The sequence below is a fragment of the Mustela nigripes genome, chromosome 7, assembly GCF_022355385.1.
Source record: "Mustela nigripes isolate SB6536 chromosome 7, MUSNIG.SB6536, whole genome shotgun sequence".
NCBI lineage: Eukaryota > Metazoa > Chordata > Mammalia > Carnivora > Mustelidae > Mustela > Mustela nigripes.
In genome coordinates, this window is record NC_081563.1 from 130,124,146 (window position 1) to 130,144,061 (window position 19,916).

General features: G+C 53.3%; 1 protein-coding gene across 1 annotated transcript in view; it reads left to right on the forward strand.

Moving 5' to 3' along the window:
• Positions 1–276: 276 nt before the first annotated feature.
• Positions 277–19,916, forward strand: part of BCAS4 (breast carcinoma amplified sequence 4) — a 55,518-nt gene continuing 35,878 nt past the window's right edge. The window contains exons 1-2 of the mRNA XM_059407225.1: positions 277–742; positions 15,766–15,837. Coding sequence (XP_059263208.1) covers positions 563–742; positions 15,766–15,837 — 252 coding nt within the window. The 5' untranslated portion in view covers positions 277–562. The remainder of the gene's footprint in view (positions 743–15,765; positions 15,838–19,916) is intronic.

A 19,916-nucleotide genomic window follows, 5' to 3' on the forward strand; every position in this document is an offset into this window, starting at 1 on the left:
CGGCCTTGGGGGCGGGGCTTTGGTCTTTAAATGAAAGGATCCTCTGGATGGCGGTTCTCTTTCCTGGATGCTGGAAACACCCGGGGAGCTTTAAAAACTACTGATGCCCAAGCCCCACCCCCAGGGGTTCCGGCTGGATCGGCCCGGGTGAGGCCCGGCTTCCGGGCTTTTGAAAGCTCCCCGGGGCAGTCTAAAGTGCCATGGGGGCTGGGAACCGTGGCTCCGCCCGGATTCCTGGGGAAAGGGGTGGTCTCTACGCGCGGTTCTCAAACTCGGCTGTGTGTTGGAATCATCGGGCGAACTTCAATAAACACTGGTGCCCTGGTCCCTACCCCAGAGACTGTGTGTGGGCGGGACTTTGGAAGTTCTAAGGGTCCCAGGTGATGGCAATGGGCGGGCGAGTTTGAGAAGCTTTGCTTTACCAGGTGGTGCGAGGGCCGGGCGCAGTGAGCACCGCGCGCCACTGGGTGGCGCTGCCCACTCGGCCCGGCGCTCGGGGAGGCGCGTGGGGGCCGAGGCCCGGTGCGCACCTGCCCCGCCTCCTCCAGGCGGGCCACGGGGCATGCAGCCGGTCGGGGGCGGGGCTCCGAGGCCGGGACGCGGCCACCGGCTCCCCCGCAGCCTCCTCCAGCTGGACCCCGTCGCGCTCCTGATGCTGCTGGTGGACGCCGACCCGCCGGAGCCCGTGCGCAGCGGGGCGCGCGAGCTCGCGCTCTTCCTGACCCCCGAGCCCGGGGCCGAGGTAGGGGACAGGGGATGGCGGTGGGGGAGGCGCGTCTCGGGGTTGAGGGTCTGGGCTCTTGCACCCCGCGGCAGGAAAGGGTGGGTGCGGCCTCCGGAGCGCCGGGACCCGAACCCTTGGTGTCCCCGCCGCATCCTCTCACAGCCGGCACAGGGGCCGGAGGCGCGGCCCAGAGATACGCGGCAGGTCGCACCGCTCCCTCCTCCAGCGGATAAAGGCTCCCGGGGTCGCAGACTCGCGTCGCTTCCCGGTCAGGGCTCCCAGCATCGGCGGGGACTGTGGAGCAAGGCGCGCAGGCAGCCGCTGCCCTTTGCCAGGCGGGGCCCTGGGGAGGCCGCCCCCGGGTCCTGCCCCCCGCCGGGCGCTCAGCCCACTTCGCTGCGAGCCAGGGGCCCCGGGCCTGGAGGAGGCGGGCGGGCTGCGTCTGTGCGGGGAAGCCCTGGGCCTTGGTCCTGCTGTTGCTAAGAGGGAAAATACCTCGTCTCTATCTGTACTTTCTATTTTAAAAGCACAGAATAAAAAGTAGATCTGAAACTAGGCCCTTCATCTTCCAGCTGAAGCCAGTCTGTTAACAGTGCCGTGAAAAAGTTATTTATCCAAGTCGTCCAGGAGTTATTTAAGGCTTGAATTCAACTCATTCTCTTTTTAAATCTCAAAAGCAGGACAGAACTATAGCAAATAAAGGGTGAGCACCCTCTCCTTTTTCTCTGGGTCCCTAACTCCAGTCCCCAGAGATAACCATCACCAACAGTGTGGTGTGCCTCATTCCAGATGCTTAAAAAATGCATTTTCAAATGTGCGTATGCATACATATTAGTAATGCTACGTGTTAGTTTTTATAAAACCCCACTTGATACTGTAATGCTGTTCTGCAGGTTGCTTTTTTCCACTCAAAATCGCATGAACAAATAGGGAGTGACTGCTAATGATAAGGGACAGGGCTTTTCAGGGTGATGAAAATGTTCTGGAATTAGTAGTGATGGTTGCGCAACTTCGTGAATACACTAAAAACCACAGAATTGTACACTTTTAAGGGGTGAGTTTTATGGTATGTGAATCACATCTCAATTTCACAAAATAGCATGGACATATTTTCATGTCAGAATGTATCCATAAGAGCTGTCCAATAGAAATATAATCTGAGCCACGAATATGAGCCATTCATGTAATTTGAAATGTTCTGGGAGCCACATAAAAAAGGAAAAAGAAACAGGTGAAATTAGCCCCATTACACTTAAAATAACAGTGCCTCCAAAATGTCAATCATTTTAATATGTAATCAATGTAAAACAATTTAAATGAGATTTTTACTTTTTTATGTGTTAGGTTTTCAAAATCAGGCTTTTTATTTATTTATTTATTTATTTTTTGAGAGAGGGGGAGAGAGGGGGGTGGGGGGTGGGGAAGGACAGAGGGCCAGGGAGAGAGAATCTTAAGCAGAATCTTCTCCCAGCCTGGAGCCGGTCCTGGGGTTCGATCTCATGATCCCAAGATCATGACCTGAGCCGAAATCAAGAGTTAACCAACTGAGCCACCCAGGCGCTCCTAAATCAGGCTTTCCTACTGAACTTACAACGTATCTCCATTTGGACTAGCCGTAGTCTAAGTGTTTAATAGTTATATGAGGTTGGTGGCTTCTGTGTTGGAGAGCACAGGTGCCAACATTCTTTGGCTTCCTAGTATCCCACAATGAAGTAATAATTACTCCTGTTTCCTGGGCACATACTATGTGCTAGCTGTTGTGCTATGCCTTGTTCCCACCGACCCAGTGGCCAGGAGGTTTTTGGGTGGCATGTATGGCTGAGAAAACAGAGGCCCTCGCAGAATCAGCACCGCCCATTGGAGGGGCCGTAATTTATGACCTCTGCCCCCAGGGACACGCTTTTGGGGTGTCTACAGTTTTTCACTGGTTTAAGGAACGTGAGCGTGTTTCTCGTTCCTTCTCTGCCTTGCTCTCAGCAGAGAGATGTCATTGTGCCCAGCGGCTAAACCTCAGCTTCATTTTGTCTCTATTAGGGACAGTCTTCAAGACAAACTGCGTGTGTTAACTTCATTTTCTCACTCAGGGCTCTCTTTAACTCAGACACGGGCTGGCTCACCCTCGTTTGTGAGGGACGTAATGAAGAGCCCTGCTCCCTGCAGCTCGGTGCGGCAATAAACCCACTTAGAGCGCTGGCTGAAGTTTATTTACCAGAAGCAGCAGAAACTGCGGGAGCAGAGTCACTTGTAACCTCTACTTAAAGTTTAATTCATTAGCGGGTCCCCGTGCTGAGGCTGTTTGCAGATGGGTCAGTGAGCTGGAAAAGGGAGATCTGGGTTGGGAACAGGCCTGGACAGCTGGGCCCTTCTCCTGGGGCCACTTTTGGCTTTTAAATGGGTCCCAGACCAGCCAGCTCCAGTGCTAGAGGTGTCCTGGGGTTCCTAGTGAAGTGGGCCCTTCTGTCTTCAACACCTTGAACCTCTGGTCTGTGCCAGGAGCTGGGGACAGCAGTGAAACACGCAGGGGGCCTGCTCTCAGGACACCATCAGACCATAGACACGTCACACACAAAAGCTCTAGATGTGGGGGGGGGTGGGGCGCCTGGGTGGCTCAGTGGGTTAAAGCCTCTGCCTTCGTCTCCGGTCATGATCTCAGGGTCCTGGGATGGAGTCCCGCATCGGACTCTCTGCTCAGCAGGGAGCCTGCTTCCTCCTCTCTCTCTGCCTGCCTCTCTGCCTACTTGTGACCTCTCTCTGTCAAATAAATAAATAAAATCTTTAAAAACATAAATAAATAAGTAAAATTTTTTAAAAATTAAAAAAAAAAAGCTCTAGATGGGGGACAGCAGCCCTGGGAGCAAACATGTGGTGGTGTGTTAGAGGGTATCCGTGTGAGTCAGCAAGACGGGGCGGGCAAGGTCTCTCCAGGGAAGCGGAGACCTGAGTGGTACCCACTGAGGAATGTGCAAGAAAGAAGCAGCCCAGGGACCTGACTTTGTTGGGGTGCAGTCAGGGAGGACTGCCTTGAGGCGGCAGCATTTTAGATTGAACCCTAAAGTGTGAATGAGAGCTGGCTAGGCTACGAGGAGAAAAATCACCCAGGCAGAGGGACCAAAACCTGCAAAGGCCCTGGGGTGGAAGGAAGCAGGATGCCCTTCGGGATGGGAGAGCAGCCTGCGGGAGGGGCAGCCGTGGGAGGTGTGGTCAGGAGGGCAGAAGCGCTGAGGCTGCAGCATGGCTGGCTGACACTGGTGGGCAGGTGAGTGTTTTACTGTTTTTGGTGCCTTTGGGGTATTCTGTTCAACCAGTTTTTTGTGTGTTTTACTTTCTCTCTTTTTCTGGTTTGAGCTTCCTCTTTTGTGGGGGAGTTTCAGGCCAGTCTCGAGAAGCTGCTTCAAGATGGCAGAGAGAGAGATGTTTGCCTCTCGGGTGTGCTCTGATTTACGAGGACAGGTCGCTCAGGGCCCTCCCGAATGGCGGAGCGTCGGTATCCACGCATGGGTGAATCCTTGGCCAGGCTCTTTCAAAGTCCTCTTTGGTTCCTGTGCTGGGACACAGGACAGGCTTGTGAGGTTTGTGGCCTGGTTGGAAGGACATCAGGCCAGCACTTTCCGAGGCCCAGGGTCTCTGCTTGAGTGAGCAGAGGCTGAAGGCGGAGAAAACACCTGGTTCTGTTAACCGCAGGTGGACTAGAGCGGGGGTTGCCAACTCCTGGCTCCAGTGCTGAGTCCCGCAGTCTGAAGTAACTGGATCTGGCAACATAGGGCTTCTTAAATGGAGCACTCCTGTGAAAAACTACAAGTTTCTGGTTTATTTAAAATATCAGGCTTTGTTGTTGTGTTTTGTTTTGTTCTGAAGGAAGCTCTATGCCCAGTGCCGGACTTGAACTCACAACCCTGAGATTAACAGTCACATGCTCCACGAGCCCAGCCAGCCCGGAGCAGGTGACCCTTGATCTCAGGGTCAGGAGTTCAAGCCCCACATGGAGCATAAAGCCTACTTACAAAAATGAAGTAAAATAAAACATTAGTTGTTCTGGTAGGTCTGGGTCCCTGTTTGCCACAGTCCCCACTCCTCCCTATTGTCTTCCCCGTACTGAAGCTTCCCCGTAGCATCAGTTACCATTTACCCTTGACCTTGAACTTTTGATTTTTCTGTCATCACATAGGGAGAAAGTGGAATGACTTTTCCAAACCACGTGTTTAGACTAAAGTAGGAAAACCTAAACTAGCCAAAGATGCTCTGGAGTTTCATGAAAAAAAGAAAAAAAAATCAAAGAGAGTATGTCCAACCTGTGAACACCATGTGCTTGTGCCCCCCCCTCCCCCGGTCATGTGTCCTTGTGACCTGCTGGTCCTCTTTTGGTGTTCAGGTGAGGGGATGTTCAGATGCCCCGTCTCAAAGTGCAGTTCCGTGTTCCTTTATTCCTCAGATCTTTATGGTGAGTCCCGTGTGTGCCAGGCTCTGTGCTGGGCAGGGGACCAGGGAGAGGCCCGTAAGGCCAAGGGGGTTTCTGGCCTGAAGGACTGGCACTGCGGAGAGGGAGATGAGCGCACTGGTCACGATCGAGCAGAACTAAATGGTGCCCAGTGCCGTGAAGGGGACAGCAGAGGGACGATGACGGACATGCTGGGAGGGTTGGAAGGAACCATCTGGCAAAGCTCCAGCAGTACGTGCATGGCCCAAGGGGCAAACATGAGGCACAGGGTGTGGGGGGACCTCGGCAGCCAAGGGCGAGAGTGGGCGGGGCGAGACCAGGGCACAGGGCCATGGGGAGGGATCTGGATTCGATCCTAGGGTGCTGGCCGTGAGCAGGGGTGCACTGGCCATCGGCAGGGGAAAGCCATGATCAGGTTCCTGGCCTCACGGCTGCAGTTCTCGAATGTGTTGCAGGGGCTGGAGCGGGAGCAGGGGGACCACAGACGTGGCTGTCTGAGGGGATGTGGCCTGAGCTGGCCATGTTCCCTGAATCAGAACCTTTAGGATGTGAGGGGCCAAGGTGGGTGCTTGAAGGGGGCAGCCTCTCTCAGAAGGAAGTTCCTGTCTTCCTGCCCCATGTTAGGAGCCACACCTGGGTCTGAACGACCTCTTCTCATAGGACGTCCCTGCTTTGTGAGAGGGTCAGGCTGGCTGACTGTCAGGACCAACTGAGAAGCTTTAAAACAGAGGTTCCGAAAGATCGGAAGGACATCAGTGCCCGGCAGCCAGGCCAGTTAACAGCAATGCATCCGCACAGTGGACAGTTGACGGCTGCAGGGGAAGTCAGCTCTGGGTGGCCCTTCATGGTGGCCTGCGGCGCCCAGCTCCGGGGCAGGCAAGGGGCACAGAGATGTGTGCGGTGTATACAGCAACTTACACGGCAGAAAACCCCACACCTATTTCATGCACCTATAAATAGAAGATAAAAGGGAAGCTGTCTCCAGGGGTGGGGCGGGGCATAGCCGAGGTCAAGAGCCCTGATGTAAGGCATGGTACCCAAACTTTGCTGAAGGTTGGAGTCATCTGGGGATTTTCAAAAAAAATCTTTTTGGGGGGTGCCTGAGTGGCTCAGAGGTTGGGCCTCTGCCTTCAGCTCAGGTCATGATCTCAGGGTCCTGGGATCAAGCCCCGCATCAGGCTTTCTGCTCAGCGGGGAGCCTGCTTCTCCCTCTCTCTCTCTGTCTGCCTCTCTGCCTACTGTGATCTCTCTCTCTCTGTCAAATAAATAAATAAAATCTTAAAAAAAAATCTTTTTGGGGCCTGCTGTGTGTACCACCCCCAACACCCCCCCTCAGCCCTGGGTAGTCTGATTTCACTGGCGTGGGTGCCACGTGGAAACTGACCCTCTGAAAGCTCTCTATTCTGATGGGCATGCTGGGAAGTCAGTGTGGTTGCTGATCGTGGGGGCCCCCTGTGAACAAGGCCAGGGCTGGGCTGGTGAACTCTCCCATGGGGATTCTGATGGCCAGCCTGGCCGTCTCATACAGCAGTTAGCGGGGTTGGATGAGCAAATCTGCAGGAAATACGTGGCGTGGGTCCTGGCCCGTGGTTAGCAGGCTGGGAACATCCACGGCCGTGGTTCATTCCCTCATTCTGCAGGTGTGTCTCGAGCACACCCCTTGCTGGGTGCTGGGAGGGAGAACGCGTGAGAGACACTTCTGTCCTTAGGGACAGAGCAGGTGTGGGGGTTGATGCACAGTAATTATTCGGGACAGTGTCGGGCAGTGGGGATTCCGGCCCTTTTAGGCCCTTCGTTGGTGCTGAAGATACGAGTTTTCACTCACCACGGCCTCATGGAGACCTAGAAACCGGGCGCTCACCCTGCCCTGCGCGCACGAGGCCGGCTGCAGGTTCCAGCTCTCGGTTTGCAAAACCCAGTTGCTGAGCCTGCGTCCCCGTGAGCCACCAGTTCGCGTAAGTGGCCTTGGATTCTGGACTCATTCCTTGCTGCAAGTGTGATGGAAATGTGGCTTGGGGGTTCTTTTATTTTTTATTTTCTTTTAAAGATTTTTTATGTATGTATTTGACAGAGGGACACCGCGAGAGAGGGGACACAAGCAGGGGGAGTAAGACGGGGGAAGCAGGCTCTCCACTGAGCAGAGAGATGGATACGTGGCTCAATCCCAGGACCCCGGGATCATGACCTGATCCAGAGGGAGACACTCAATGACTGAGCCACCCAGGTGCTGCCCTGGGGGTTCTTTTAAAGTAAACTGGGGTTGGTTTTGCTCTTAAGATAAGTTTTGTTTTAGGGGCACCTGGGTGGCTGTTAGTTAAGCCTCTGCCTTCAGCTCAGATCATGATCCCAGCATCCTGGGATCAAGTCCTGCATGGGGCTCCCAGCTCAGTGGAGAGCCTGCTTCTCCCTTTGCCTCCTGCTTCTAGAGCTTGTGTGCACGCTTGCTCTCTCTCTCATACACAAATATATGAATAAATATAATCTTAAAAAAAAAAGTAAAAAATAAGTTTTGTTTCAGAAAATAAGTATACGCACTTGTCACAAAATTCCAAGGTCCCAGTGGCCAAGGAGTGGTGAGGAAGCTTCCTCCCACCCAGGTCCCCAGCCTCTTGCTGCCCAAGCGGAGGTCACCACTGTTCCTGATCGTGTCCCCTTCCCACAGGCATGACAGGTCCTTCCCCATCCCCACCTGTAGCCTTCCGTTGCTGGATCCTGCTTCCTCCACTCAGTTTGTCTTGGAGATGTTCCCGATGAGCACATACAGGGCTGCCCGATTTTTAGCTGCTCAGCAGAATTACATCGTCTGGACTGCGGGTCCGACAGCCATTTCTCTGCTGATGGGCATTTAGGTTACGCGGCTTCTTTACTCCCACAAAGCCTGTTGCAGGAGGAGCTCTGCACACACACTGTTGCATTTGTGCAAGTATATCTGCCAGATAAATACCTAGCAGGGGATTTCCTGGGCCCAAGGGTACCTGTGTTTTAAATTTTGGTTGCTGTTGCCAAGTAAACCCTTTTCGAAACCAGGGTGAAGGCAAGCAGAGTGGAGTGGCTGAAACCTCAAAGTCAAGGGTCCCTTGAGGCCTGGATGGGCACTCTTGTTTGCTCCGTTTTGGGGCCGGAGAGGAAGGAGTTCCTATGTCCCCTCTTTGGGAAGTGGGTTTCTCTGAGCATGTCAGGTCCTTCCTGGGTTCGGCTCCCAGGGGCTTTCGAACATCCCTCGGGCCTTTCCGTCCTGCGCACAGAGAGGAGGCTGCTGTTTCTGTCTTCTGTCAGGCTGGTGGAAAAATGGACACTGACGTTAAAAAGACTTTACTTCGCTGTCCTCTGAAGGCACCACCACAGCTGCTGCGGGAGAAGAGGTGACAGTCCTGCTGGCGTGCCCAGGGTGAGGGCAGGCCCCACGGTCCTCAGGTGGCTTCCGTTCCACCCAGGTCATGTCCTTGGGAACCCCTGGCCCTGCCTGGATGGAGGAAGCCCCGGGGCAGGGGCAGGCAGCGGGTGTGGCATCAGAAAAAGCTGAAAAACCCGCCCTGGAACCTAAAGTGGCTATAGGTGGGTGTCCTCTGGCTGGCACCGTGATTCGATTTGAAAAGGGCTAAGTGGTTGCCAAATTCTATAAAGGGGGAGTTTTCTCATAAAAAATCCGATGTCTGGCTTCTCTGAAAGTGTTACCCTGTTCCTGGCCTGGCTGGATGCACCTTGTGGTTGCCTAGGAGGATTCTCGAACATGCGTGCGTGCGTGTGTGTGTGTTTGTGTGTAAATGGCGTTATTGCGATGTAATACATACACTACACAATGAAAGTGTACAATTTAATGGCTTTTTGTTTATTCACAGAGTTGTGCAACGATCTACCTGAATCTATTTTAGAACATTATCGTTACCCCGGGGATTAACCCTGTACCCCTCGCTCCTGCTCCCCGGTCCTCCTCGGTCTGCTTTCTGTCTCTATAGATTTGCCTCTTCTGGACAATTCATATATGCTTACGTTTTATTGATTTATTTTTTTTTTAAGATTTATTTATTTATTTGAGAGAGAGAGACAGCGCATGCGCACACTAGCCGGGGGAGGGGCAGAGGGAGAGCGAGAAGCAGCCTCCCCGCTGAGCACAAAGCCGCATGCCATGCAGGGCTCAATCCTACAACCCTGAGAGCATGACCTGAGCTGAAACCAAGAGTCAGATGCTCAGCCAACTGAGCCACACAGGTGCCCTATATATCCTTGTGTTTTAAAGACACGGGTCCGTGATGGAGCCCCGCATCGGGCTCTCTGCTCAGCGGGGGGACTGCTTCCCACCCTCCACCCCCCGCTTGCCTCTCTGCCTACTTGTGACTTCTCTCTCTGTCAAATAAATAAATAAAATCTTTAAAAAAAAAAAAAAAGACACGGGCCCGTGGTTCAAAGGCCACATTCAGCCAGCAGACAGGTTTGTTTGGCTGTCATACTGTGTTTTAAGTTGGGGGGTTTTGAATTCTCAAACCTGGAAAGTTTGCCTACATTCCTGGGTCACTGTCTGCCTTGAACAAAACAAGTTTGGCGCCTCACCCCCTGGTTCACTCTGCTGGAGTCAAGGAGCAGCTGCCCTCTTTAGAGGGGGACGGGCTCTCCTATGAGCCCCAGTCCCCACCCCTCCCTGTTGTCTCTCTGCCTGGAAACTGAGTATTAGCGGCCATTCACTACCCTGCATGTGCTGCTGTGTTTCCTAGAGAAAAGTAGAAGGTCTCTTCAAAAAGTGAAAAACTGAAAATAAGCAGTGCCCAGAAAGCATACTCCCTTGTATTCCTTTCCTAGCTGGCTTTCGTGTCCGTGGCGTTCGAATGCAGAGACTCTGGTAGCTCCCAGTCACACCTGTCTTTTGTATGGGTTTGGCAACTTGCCGAGAGTGACCCAAAGAAATTACTTCAGAATTGATCCTTCTCAGCTTCCATCTCACGACGGACTCTGAGGATTGTTTTCCCACAACTTTCAAATGGGAAACCAAGGCACACAGATGTCAGAGTGTAGTTAAGCCCACACAGCCCAACACACAGGGGTGGGACTGGAAAGCGGTCTGGGCCGCTGTCCTCAGGCTGTAGCCCGGTTTCTCCCTCCTGCCCTTGCTCATTTTCTTTCCTTCCCCACTCCCTCCTCCTCTCCTTTCCTGCAACAGGTGTTCTCTGGGCACTGTATTGGTTTCCAGTCGCCTGGTACCAAACTACCCCAAGTCTTCGTGGCTGAAAACAACCACCATATTATGGCACATGGTTTTGCAGGTCTGTGGGGCTCCCCTGAGCAGTTCTGCCCCCAGAGTGCGGGCTGGGCTTAGTTCGGGGGGCTGCCTTCCGCTGGGTCCTGCAACACGGCCTCACTCAAGCCAGGCGGTGGGTGCCGGCTGGGCGTCTCAGTCCTCCACGCAGCCACTCTTGTCCTGTGGGGTCTCTGGCAGCATCGCCAGGACTAGTCAACATGGCTGTTGTCTTCCAGGAGGGTGAGTCAGATGCTGTAAGGTCTCTTGATGATGTCACAAAATATTCTTGCACCCGTTTTATTGGTCAGAGCAAGTCATGAGCCAGGCTGGATTCAGGGGGAGGGAAGAGTGGATTCCCCCTCTTCCTGGGCAGGGTGGCAGAGTCAGCTTGCACAAAGGTATACAGATGGGAGGGAGTCAGAGGGACATCTCCGGAAGCCTGAGCCCCAGCTAGGTGTCAGATGTTGCTCTAGGCCCTGGGAATGCAGAGGTGAGTGACTAAGAACCCTGCCCTGTAGGGGCTTTCTTTCTAATGGAGGAAGATGACACAAAACAGGCAAAATACACAAGATGTTAGACAGTGATGGAGGCTGAAGAGAGAGATAAATTGGTGTAGGACGGGGAATGGTAGGGACTGTAAGGCCAAGGAAGGAGGACAGTTGAGCAAAGGCTGAAAGAAATGTGCAGTGAGCTCTGTTGATAATGGGAACAGCGGGTGCAAAGGCCCTGGGGTGAGGATGTGGTTGGTGTAGTTGGAGGGGAGTGAGCTGTGGGCACAGAGGTTGGAGAACAGATAGAGGGTCCAGATGGTTTAGGGCTGGCAAGGCGTCTTTTTGGTGATTGCTGAGGGAGGTCTTGGACAGGGGAGGACTTTCTTTTTTTCTAATTAAGATATAATTCATGGAACAAAACATTTACCATTTTAAAGTATACAATTCCGTGGTTATGAGTATATTCACTGTTTGTGCAAACATCACCATGACCTTGTTCCAGTGCATTTCCATCCCCCGAGAAAGGAAGACCATGGCCATTAGCAGTCCGTCCCTCGTTCTCCCGCTGCCTGTTAACCTCCAACCGGCGATCTGCTTTCTGTCTCTGTGCATTTGCCTCTTCTGAACCTTGCCCCTCAAAGGAATCATGTGATGCTTGGCCTTTTGTGTCTGGCGGCTTTCACTCAGCCTCATGTGGAGCGTTACCCATGATCCAACAAGTAGCAGGTCGACATTCCTCTTGATTGCCACGTAATATTTCTTTTCTTCTTTTTCTTAAGATTTTATTTATTTATTTGACAGAGAGAGCGAGCACAAGCAGAGGGAGAGGGAAAAGCAGGCTCCCCGCTGAGCAGGGAGCCCAATGCAGGGCTCGATCCCAGGACCCTGGGATCGTGACCCGAGCTGAAGGCAGATGCTTTGCCAAATGAGCTACCAAGGTGCCTGCCACATAGTATTTCCATAGTGTGGACATGGCATATTTTGTTTGTTTGTTCATCACTTGGTGAACCTGAGTTAGTTCCACTTTTCGACTCTCATGGATAACGCACACCTTTCCTGTAAGAACAGTGTTTTTTGGGGTGCCTGGGTGGCTCAGTGGGTTAAGCCTCTGCCTTCAGCTTAGGTCATGATCTCAGGGTCCTGGGATTGAGCCCTGCATTGGGCTCTCTGCTTAGCGGGGAGTCTGCTTCCTTCTCTCTCTGCCTACTTGTGATCTCTCTCTGTCAACAAACAAACAAACAAAAACAGCGTGTTTCCCGCTCCCTGGGCTCTGTGGCTGGGTCATAGGGTTACTCTGTATTTCACCTTCTGAAGTGATGGACTGGTTTCCGCATCAGCAGCACTGGGTCCCAGCCCTCCCCGCCAGCCCGCCAGCAGTGCACGGGGATTCCAGTGGCTCCCAAAGCTCGGTGGCGTTTGTCATTGTCTAGTTTTGCAGCCGTAGCCTCCGCGATGGCCAGAGATGGTGGGGTGGGAGATCTCCAGCTGACAAGGGCTGTGGTTGTGACGGGGTCTTTCAGAGGAATAGACGGTTGCAGGGGCCAGCGAGCGAGGACTGTGCCCGGTGCCCGGGGGGCGGCGAGGGGGGCGGACGGAAGCTGTGGGCTTCGGGCTACGTTCCGAAGGCGGCACAGAGAGGATTTGCGAACCTCCGGGTGGGGCGGCCTGCGGACAAGTGCACGGAGGCTGCCCCCATCGCCTGAGCAATGGACAATGGAGTTTCCACTTGTTGAGCTGCAGAAGCCCACGGTGGAGGGCCTGCTTGTGGGGTTTTAGGTGCCTGTCACTTGTGGGCAGGGACCAGTCACATTTCAGTTTCCTGGCATCCCTGGCTGGGAAGCTTGGACTGGCACTGTGGGAGATTGATGTAAGAAGGTAGGTGCCGTGATTCACGTGTGTTAGAAGTGCCCCTGCTGTCCCCACTGGCCGAGCCCCAAATGTCACGCTAGTCGAGCCATTTGCTTTCTTCCCCTCAGAGTGCGACCGTTTATGCCCGGGGAGTTGCACGGGAGGACGAGGGCATTCATTTCGCTGATGGGCTGGTGGACAAGGCATGTGGACTGCAGCCGGCAGACTCTCGTTTCTGAGGCCACTTAGGGGATTATCTCGAGAGAAAATTGTCCTATGAGTGATTTGTGGGCATGGCGGGTTGGCTAATCCTGAGCTCCTTCCTGTTGGGTGGGAATGTCTCCGGCCCGTTCCTCCTCAGCTGGCCAGTCAGCAAATGCCTTCTGGGCTCTCTCCTGCTTTGGGGCCCTGCCCCAGGAGGTGGGGGGAGTGGTGAGGGACAGAGACCGTAGCTGACAGGCAGCCATAAAGGGGACACTTTTCCCAGTCTCCAAAGAGCCTCTGGTAGTGACAGACCTCAGCTCTGCACTCGGAGTGCTCAGGGTCAAATGTGGCTTCAGACATTATTAGCTGTGTGACCTTGAGTGAGTGACTTAAGCTCTCCTGTGTTTCCCAGGCCATAAACAGGGGGAAGGTATAGCCCCTGCTGTACAGAGTTCTTGTGAGAATCAAGTAAAAGAATCCACATAGAGCACTTAGCCATTGTTTTTATTATCTAGTGAGAGAGAGACGTAAAGCGGGCAGCTAATAGCACCTACCGTGTGCTTTATGTGAGGTTAACCTCCTAACAACCCTGCCCGACGGGTGTGGCAGTTGCTGTCACAGGGGATCCCACCGAAAGGCAGAAGTCAAACCCTTGAATTCAGGTCCCACGGTTGGCCCAAGAGAAGATGGGATTTGAACCCGGGATGGACTGACCTCCTCTCGGAACACAGCGGGGTAGGGTGAGACGTGCTGCCTCTGAGCAAAAATCTTCGGGCCCCGCCGGGGAAGGAGGCGGCCCCTCCAGCTGGGGCGGGGGCACCCACATCCCTCTGCTGGTGTTGCCTTCCTCAGTGGGTCTGGGGTCTGGGGCGTCTGCACCTGCTCTCCGGAGGGAGCCTCCCCCGCCCGTCTGTGCCCTTCTCCCGTCTCATCCCTCCCTCTGCAAGCAGGAGGAAGCGCCCAGCCTTCCTGTCTCCCATGTCTGTGGCCTCTTGCCTCCTTAGCACGATAAGGGCTTCTTTTCCTATGATCTTACCTTTTGGGGGATGGAGAGAACTTCCTTTTGCCTCTCAGTTCTCCCTCCGCTGTGGTCCCCTTCCCTGTCGAGCCTCCCCCGTGCAGGCACAGAAATAGTCCCAGCTGTGAGACGAAGGTGCCAGAGTTTAAAATTGCAACTTGGTACTATTTTTACTCCAGCCGGAAAGATGTTGTGTGTTTTTTTTGTTGTTTTTTTTTTGCACAGCCGTTTATTTTGTTGTGGTAGCGACAGCTCCTGCCACAAGCAGCGGGCCCTGGTGGGGCGTCAGCCTCTCTGCCAGGATGAGTGGGCGATGAGGGGAGCCTTCAGGTGTCAGGGTGCTGGGACCAGGCCTGCCCAAAAGTGTCTGGGGTCGCCTTCCTGGAGCAGAAGGGTCTGGCCCGGTGAGCCGAACAGGTGGCTTACGTTCTCAGCGCACTTTCTTCCCAAAGGCCTCGTCGTTACAGAAACAAAACAAAACCAAAAAACTGGTATTTTAGAAGTCGTGAACACGGTACATACTTGAGGAGGGATAAAAAAGGTTCAGGCTGATTTTTGCACAACTGATTTGAACGGGGTGTAGACCGGAAGACCCTTCCACAGTCATGTTCAAATTGGCCCATGCTTGGCAGGACATGAACCTATGCTACCATTTAAAAATTGGGACATATGGGGCGCCTGAGTGGCTCAGTAATTAAGCATCTACCTTCGGCTCAGGTCATGATATCAGGGTCCTGGGATCCAGCCCCGCGTCAGGCTCTCTGCTCAGCAGGGAGCCTGCTTCCCTTCCTCTCTCTCTGCCTGCCTCTCTGCCTACTTGTGATCTCTGCCTGTCAAATAAATAAATAAAATCTTTCTTTAAAAAAATGGGACATTTTCCATAACATTAAGATTCCTGGCTTCTCTTGAAAAACACAGCCCCAAGTCTGTGTTTACTGATGGCTGCTGGCTGTTCTAGATTTGGGCAAGCACTTTTCAGATCACTGCAAAACCCCGGAGGCCTGCTTTACTCTTTGATGTTACTCATGATGTAATTCCCCATCCCCGGTACCTCAAGGTTTGAACCCTTCAGATAACATAAAACACTCGAGGCTCCCTTGTCAGACCCTGTTCCCCAATTCTACTCCCCAGGGCCAAGGACAAGCCATTAACAGGTTGCCAAATAAAGTAGGGGATGTCCAGTTCAATTTGAATTTTGGATTGAATGATCGTTTAGTGCAAGTTCATCTCCTAATTATTAGCAGTTTGGTCTGTATGATTCCAGGCCTTTCTGGTAAACCACGTATGTCCTTCGTGCGTTGTTACGAGGATGGGTTTCTATTTCCATCTCTTCTGCATCTTTTGTGAGCGTTCCGTGGTGTTTGTTAGGGGGTGTTTCTCACAATGTGTAAGAGCTCTGAGGCTGTGGACTCAAGCCCAATGGGAATCCTGGGCTCCCCACCTGCTACCTGTGTGACCTCTAGCAGACTTCCCTCGCCCCTGAGGCTCAGTTTCCTCATCCGAACAATGGGGTGATGCAGGTAGCTCTGTCCTGCTTCCTGCTAGTTTTCACTCATCTCCTCCCTGTGACATCTGCACGGAGTGGATGGCCGGTGGTGGCTTTAACCAGGCCTCTGTCCACGGGCATCAAGATCGCCGCCAGCTTATCACGATTTTAAATGAGGCTAGGAGAGATTTTGAAAAGGAAAAGGAGGTCTGAAGGGAACTGGGCAGATAATCCTAAGATTTAGTTTGCTTTAAAAAAAAAAAAAAATTGAAGGGCGTTTGTCTCCGTGGAAACCACTTGCTAATCTCCAGGATATTGTCTCTCTTCAGGCGAAGGAGGTGGAGGAGACCATCGAAGGGATGCTCCTCAGGCTGGAAGAGTTCTGCAGCCTGACTGACATGGTGAGTGCCTGCCTGAGAGGCGTGGATTTAGGCCCAGGCCAGACTCCAGGCCCTTCCTGGGGTTTTCTGGGGAAGCCATTTTGGTGGTGATTTAGCAACCAGAAGGAATGGGGCAGCAGCCAGCGGTGAGAGGAAAGCCACACACATACTCTCTCACACTCTCTCGCTCTCTCTCAACACCAAGGCTTCCTGAGGCGGCCATCTTGATAACGCCCATCCCCCCCCCCCATGGCTTTTATTCCACCGAGGAGCCTGGAGTGGGCCACCAGGTGGCACTCTCGGGCACCGATGCGGGGAGCCGTTCAGCGGGGATGCTAAGACTATATTTAACTTTCCTAGGCTCTGCGCCGGTCCGCCAGGCAAACATGGAGACAGCCAGGAAATGGCTTCAGGCCTGCAGGGCCTAGAGGAGCCTCCAGCCCAGGCTGTAGCCTGAGGCAGGGGTGGGCATCAGGTTCCTTCCCGAATCCCTTGGCTGGTGAAGAAGGTGGAAGATGGTGCCTTAGGCCCAGAAGACAAGGTCTCCACTCCAAATTCTGTAAAAATCTCTAGATCCTTGGGTCCCCAGGATGGTAGCCAGCCAGGTGTGACCCTGAGGAGCAATGATAGAATTTTCTAGAAACTTTCAGCACCCTGGGTTGAAGGCTTCTGCCCAAAGGCCCAAAGGGCAGAGTTCCATATTGTGGTGAGGCCCTGCCTGTCCCCGGAGTGGAGGAAGCCCGGCTGGGCCCAGTGGGGTAGATTTGTGCCCCTGTGAAGCAGGTGTCTGGGGAAGTGTTTGTGAGAGCCCAAGGGTGTAACAGTAACAGCAGCCTCGGACGTACTTGGTGCCGGGCACGATGCGAAGCGTTTTTCCATGTCACCCCATTTCTCCTTGAAGCATCGTGAGACGAGGGGCGCCATGTCGTCCCCATTCATTCAGCAGACCTACCTCATGCCGCCCTCTGGGGACGCAGCAGTGAACAAGACAGAAACATCCCCAAGAGGACCTGTATGTGCTTCTCTCTTGAGAACCAATTTTCTGGGTGTGGGTCCAGGTGGGAGCCGGGTAATGAGAAAGACTTTATTGACTGATTGATTTAGATTTTATTTATTTATTAGGGAGAGATAGAGAGAGAGCACACGGGCAGGGGGAGAGGGAGGGGGAGAGGGAGAAGCAGACTTCCTGCTGGGCAGGGAGCCTGACCTGGGACTTGATCCCAGGACCCTGAGATCACGACCTGAGCCAAAGGCAGATGATTAACCCACTGAGTCACCCAGGCGCCCTGAGACAGACTTTAAACAGCCCGGACAATCCTTCCTTCATCACCAGCCACTGGACACCTTCCCTGACTGGGTGCCTTGGTGAGCCTGAGGGTAAAGAGAGATTCAGCTCTGTCTCCAGTTCCCCCCTCCTGTAGGAGTCCCCCGTGTGACCAGGGCTGTCACCTAGAGTTGAGGAACCAGCCTGAAGTTGTGTTCAAGGTGCAAAGGGAGACTGCAGAGGTTTTGAAGAGGGAGAAGAGGTTCTAGAAGGAACTGGGCACATGATCCTAAGACTTAATTTGCTTTTTAACAAAAAAAGAAGAAGAAGAAGAAGAAGAAGAAGAGCAGAGGCGTTAAATTCTGCCTGGAAAATTGGGAAAGCTTTGCCGAACAGGTGGTGATTAATTTGGGGCTTGAAGAAGGAACAGAAAGAATTCAGCTGCTGGGGAGGGCGAATGTCCAGGCAGAGGCACTGACCCATGGGTATGGTGTGCTGGCACAGTGTGGACCATGGGGGCCCACAGGCAGGGGGTGGATCTGGAAGATGGGTGAACTGGTGACCTAGGGACACTTTGTTCTCAAGTTCAGCCATCCAGCCCCTTGAAAGGAGACCCACTCCCTGCCGGAGGGGAGAGCTTGGAGCAGGAGTCAACCTGGATGGGCAGAGGTGCTCAGCCACCCCGCCTTAGGGACTGTCCAGGCTTCCTGGCGTGGCAGGAGGGAGCCTGTGTGTGTGTGTGTGTGTGTGTGTGTGTGTGTGTGTGTGTCACCTGGAGGCCAAGGTGTCGGGCAGCGCTGACAAGGCCCATCCCTAACCAGAAGCCTGGAGATACATTTATGCAAAGATTTTAAGACTGAGATCGTACATGACCCATGGACCCAGTCCCACCTGCAGATATGTTGGATATTTCTGGAAGGAAAAGAAAAAGGAATTTGCTGCTGACATTTATAGAATGTCATGCAAAAAAATGAGGTTTTCTGGCTTCTTCTGGAAGAGCAAAGATCTGGCTCCCTCGGGGTGTGCTTGGTCCCACCTGCCCAGCATCAGCAAGGGTGGCTTAGGGTCTTTCCCACTGTGGACAGCATGTGAGCTCTCCAGCTGGTCACCGTCCACGGTTCCTGTGGGGGCTCCCCGACTCCATGGCCACCTGCCAGGTACATCCGTCACGTGCTTGTGCGTTTTATGGCAGAGTATGTTTCTCTGTACTTTGGGCCCTACTGAAAGCAGGAAAATGAAACCAGACCAAGAGGGTCCTGTGTTTCAAGAAAGGGAAGAGAGTGGGTTTCCCATGGGAGGGAAGACCATTTCATGAGTTTATATGTAAACAAGTGTGCATGCGTTAAGAGAACATGTCAGGTACGATGATTTTTTTGGCCCCTGCCACAATGCTCAGTGCTGACGCCATTTCGATTATGGAAATCCTCCTGCCCCAATGGGTGAGGCTCAATTTACCTTGAGTGTCTGTCCACATGGCACAGAGAGAGGGGTCCAGTTCTCAGCCTTGGCTTGGGACCTCCTTCTCTCTTTTGATCCAAGCTAGGAATAAGTGGGGACCTCAGGGGAGCAGGTGATGTCACAACACGGACACTGTCCCCTGGGTCCCTGCGTTGGCCTTTGGAAACACTGATCACATTAGAAATCTGAGAGACGCCAGGCTCCCTGCACAGTCCAGAGAGAAGCAGCTCTGTTTCCGACCAAATCAGACTCTCAGAAGCAAGAGTCTGGCTTCCTGTTGGATACATTAGCTCCACGGTCAGCCTGTCCCTGACCACTCTGTGTGGCTGGAATTCATGGCCCTGCGCCTGCCACCTGTTTAGACCTTAGATATAATGCTAGTCACTGCCACTTTGAGCTCTGACTCTTCCTGCTCTGGGGCCTTAGGCATAGCATGTCCCCTCTCGGTACCTTTCTTTTCCCTTCTGTAAAATGGACATAATGGTCCATAATGCATCACACTATCCCAAAACTTAGAGGTGTCAATCAACAACCAATGTATTATGCGGGCCAGGGCAGGGCACAGAGGGGATGGTTCATCCAAGCTACATGCCACCTGCTGGGGCAGGGATTTCCAAGGTGGCTCCTTCTCTTGCTTGTGACGTCTGGGCTAGGAATGCTGGGTGGCTGGGGACGGGCTGGTGTCATTTGTCCCCGTGCAGCCTCTCAGGGCTAGCTCGGGCTCCTGCAGCGGGGCATCCCGCCTCCCGCAGCAAGCGTTCCGACAGATGGGAAGTAGAAGCTGCCAGTTCTCTGGAGGGCTCGGGATGGAAATTGACACAGTCTCACTTCTGTCCTGTTTTACTGGTCAAAACTGTCAGGTAGCACACCCAGATCCAGGGGGAGAGGTCCCAGACCCCTGTGTCTATGGAAGGAATGGAAAGGATTTGTAGTCCTCTTTAATCTGCAAACCAAGTCCTTCTCCTAAGTGTTACGGGGTGGACTCAATGAGGCGGGGATGTGCCCGTTACATCCTCTAGACTGACCACAACAACAAAGACCGACAGTACCAAGTGTGGGCGAGCACGGAGCCCAGAGACACCTGCTCACACATCGGTGGAAGCACAAAACGCCCGGCCCCTTGGGAAACGGTCCAGCAGATTCTTACCAAGTCATACATGCGCTGACCCTACTCCATTCCAGCAGCTGCCGCGCGAGGTGATTACCCGAGAGACGAAAATGAGAGTCTGCGAAGACCCGAACACAAGTGTTCCGAGCCGCCTTGTTCATGATGCCCCAAACCGGAAGCAACCTTTTTTTTTTTAAAGACTTTATTTATTTATTTGACAGACAGAGATCACAAGTAGGCAGAGAGGCAGGCAGAGAGAGAGTAAGGAAA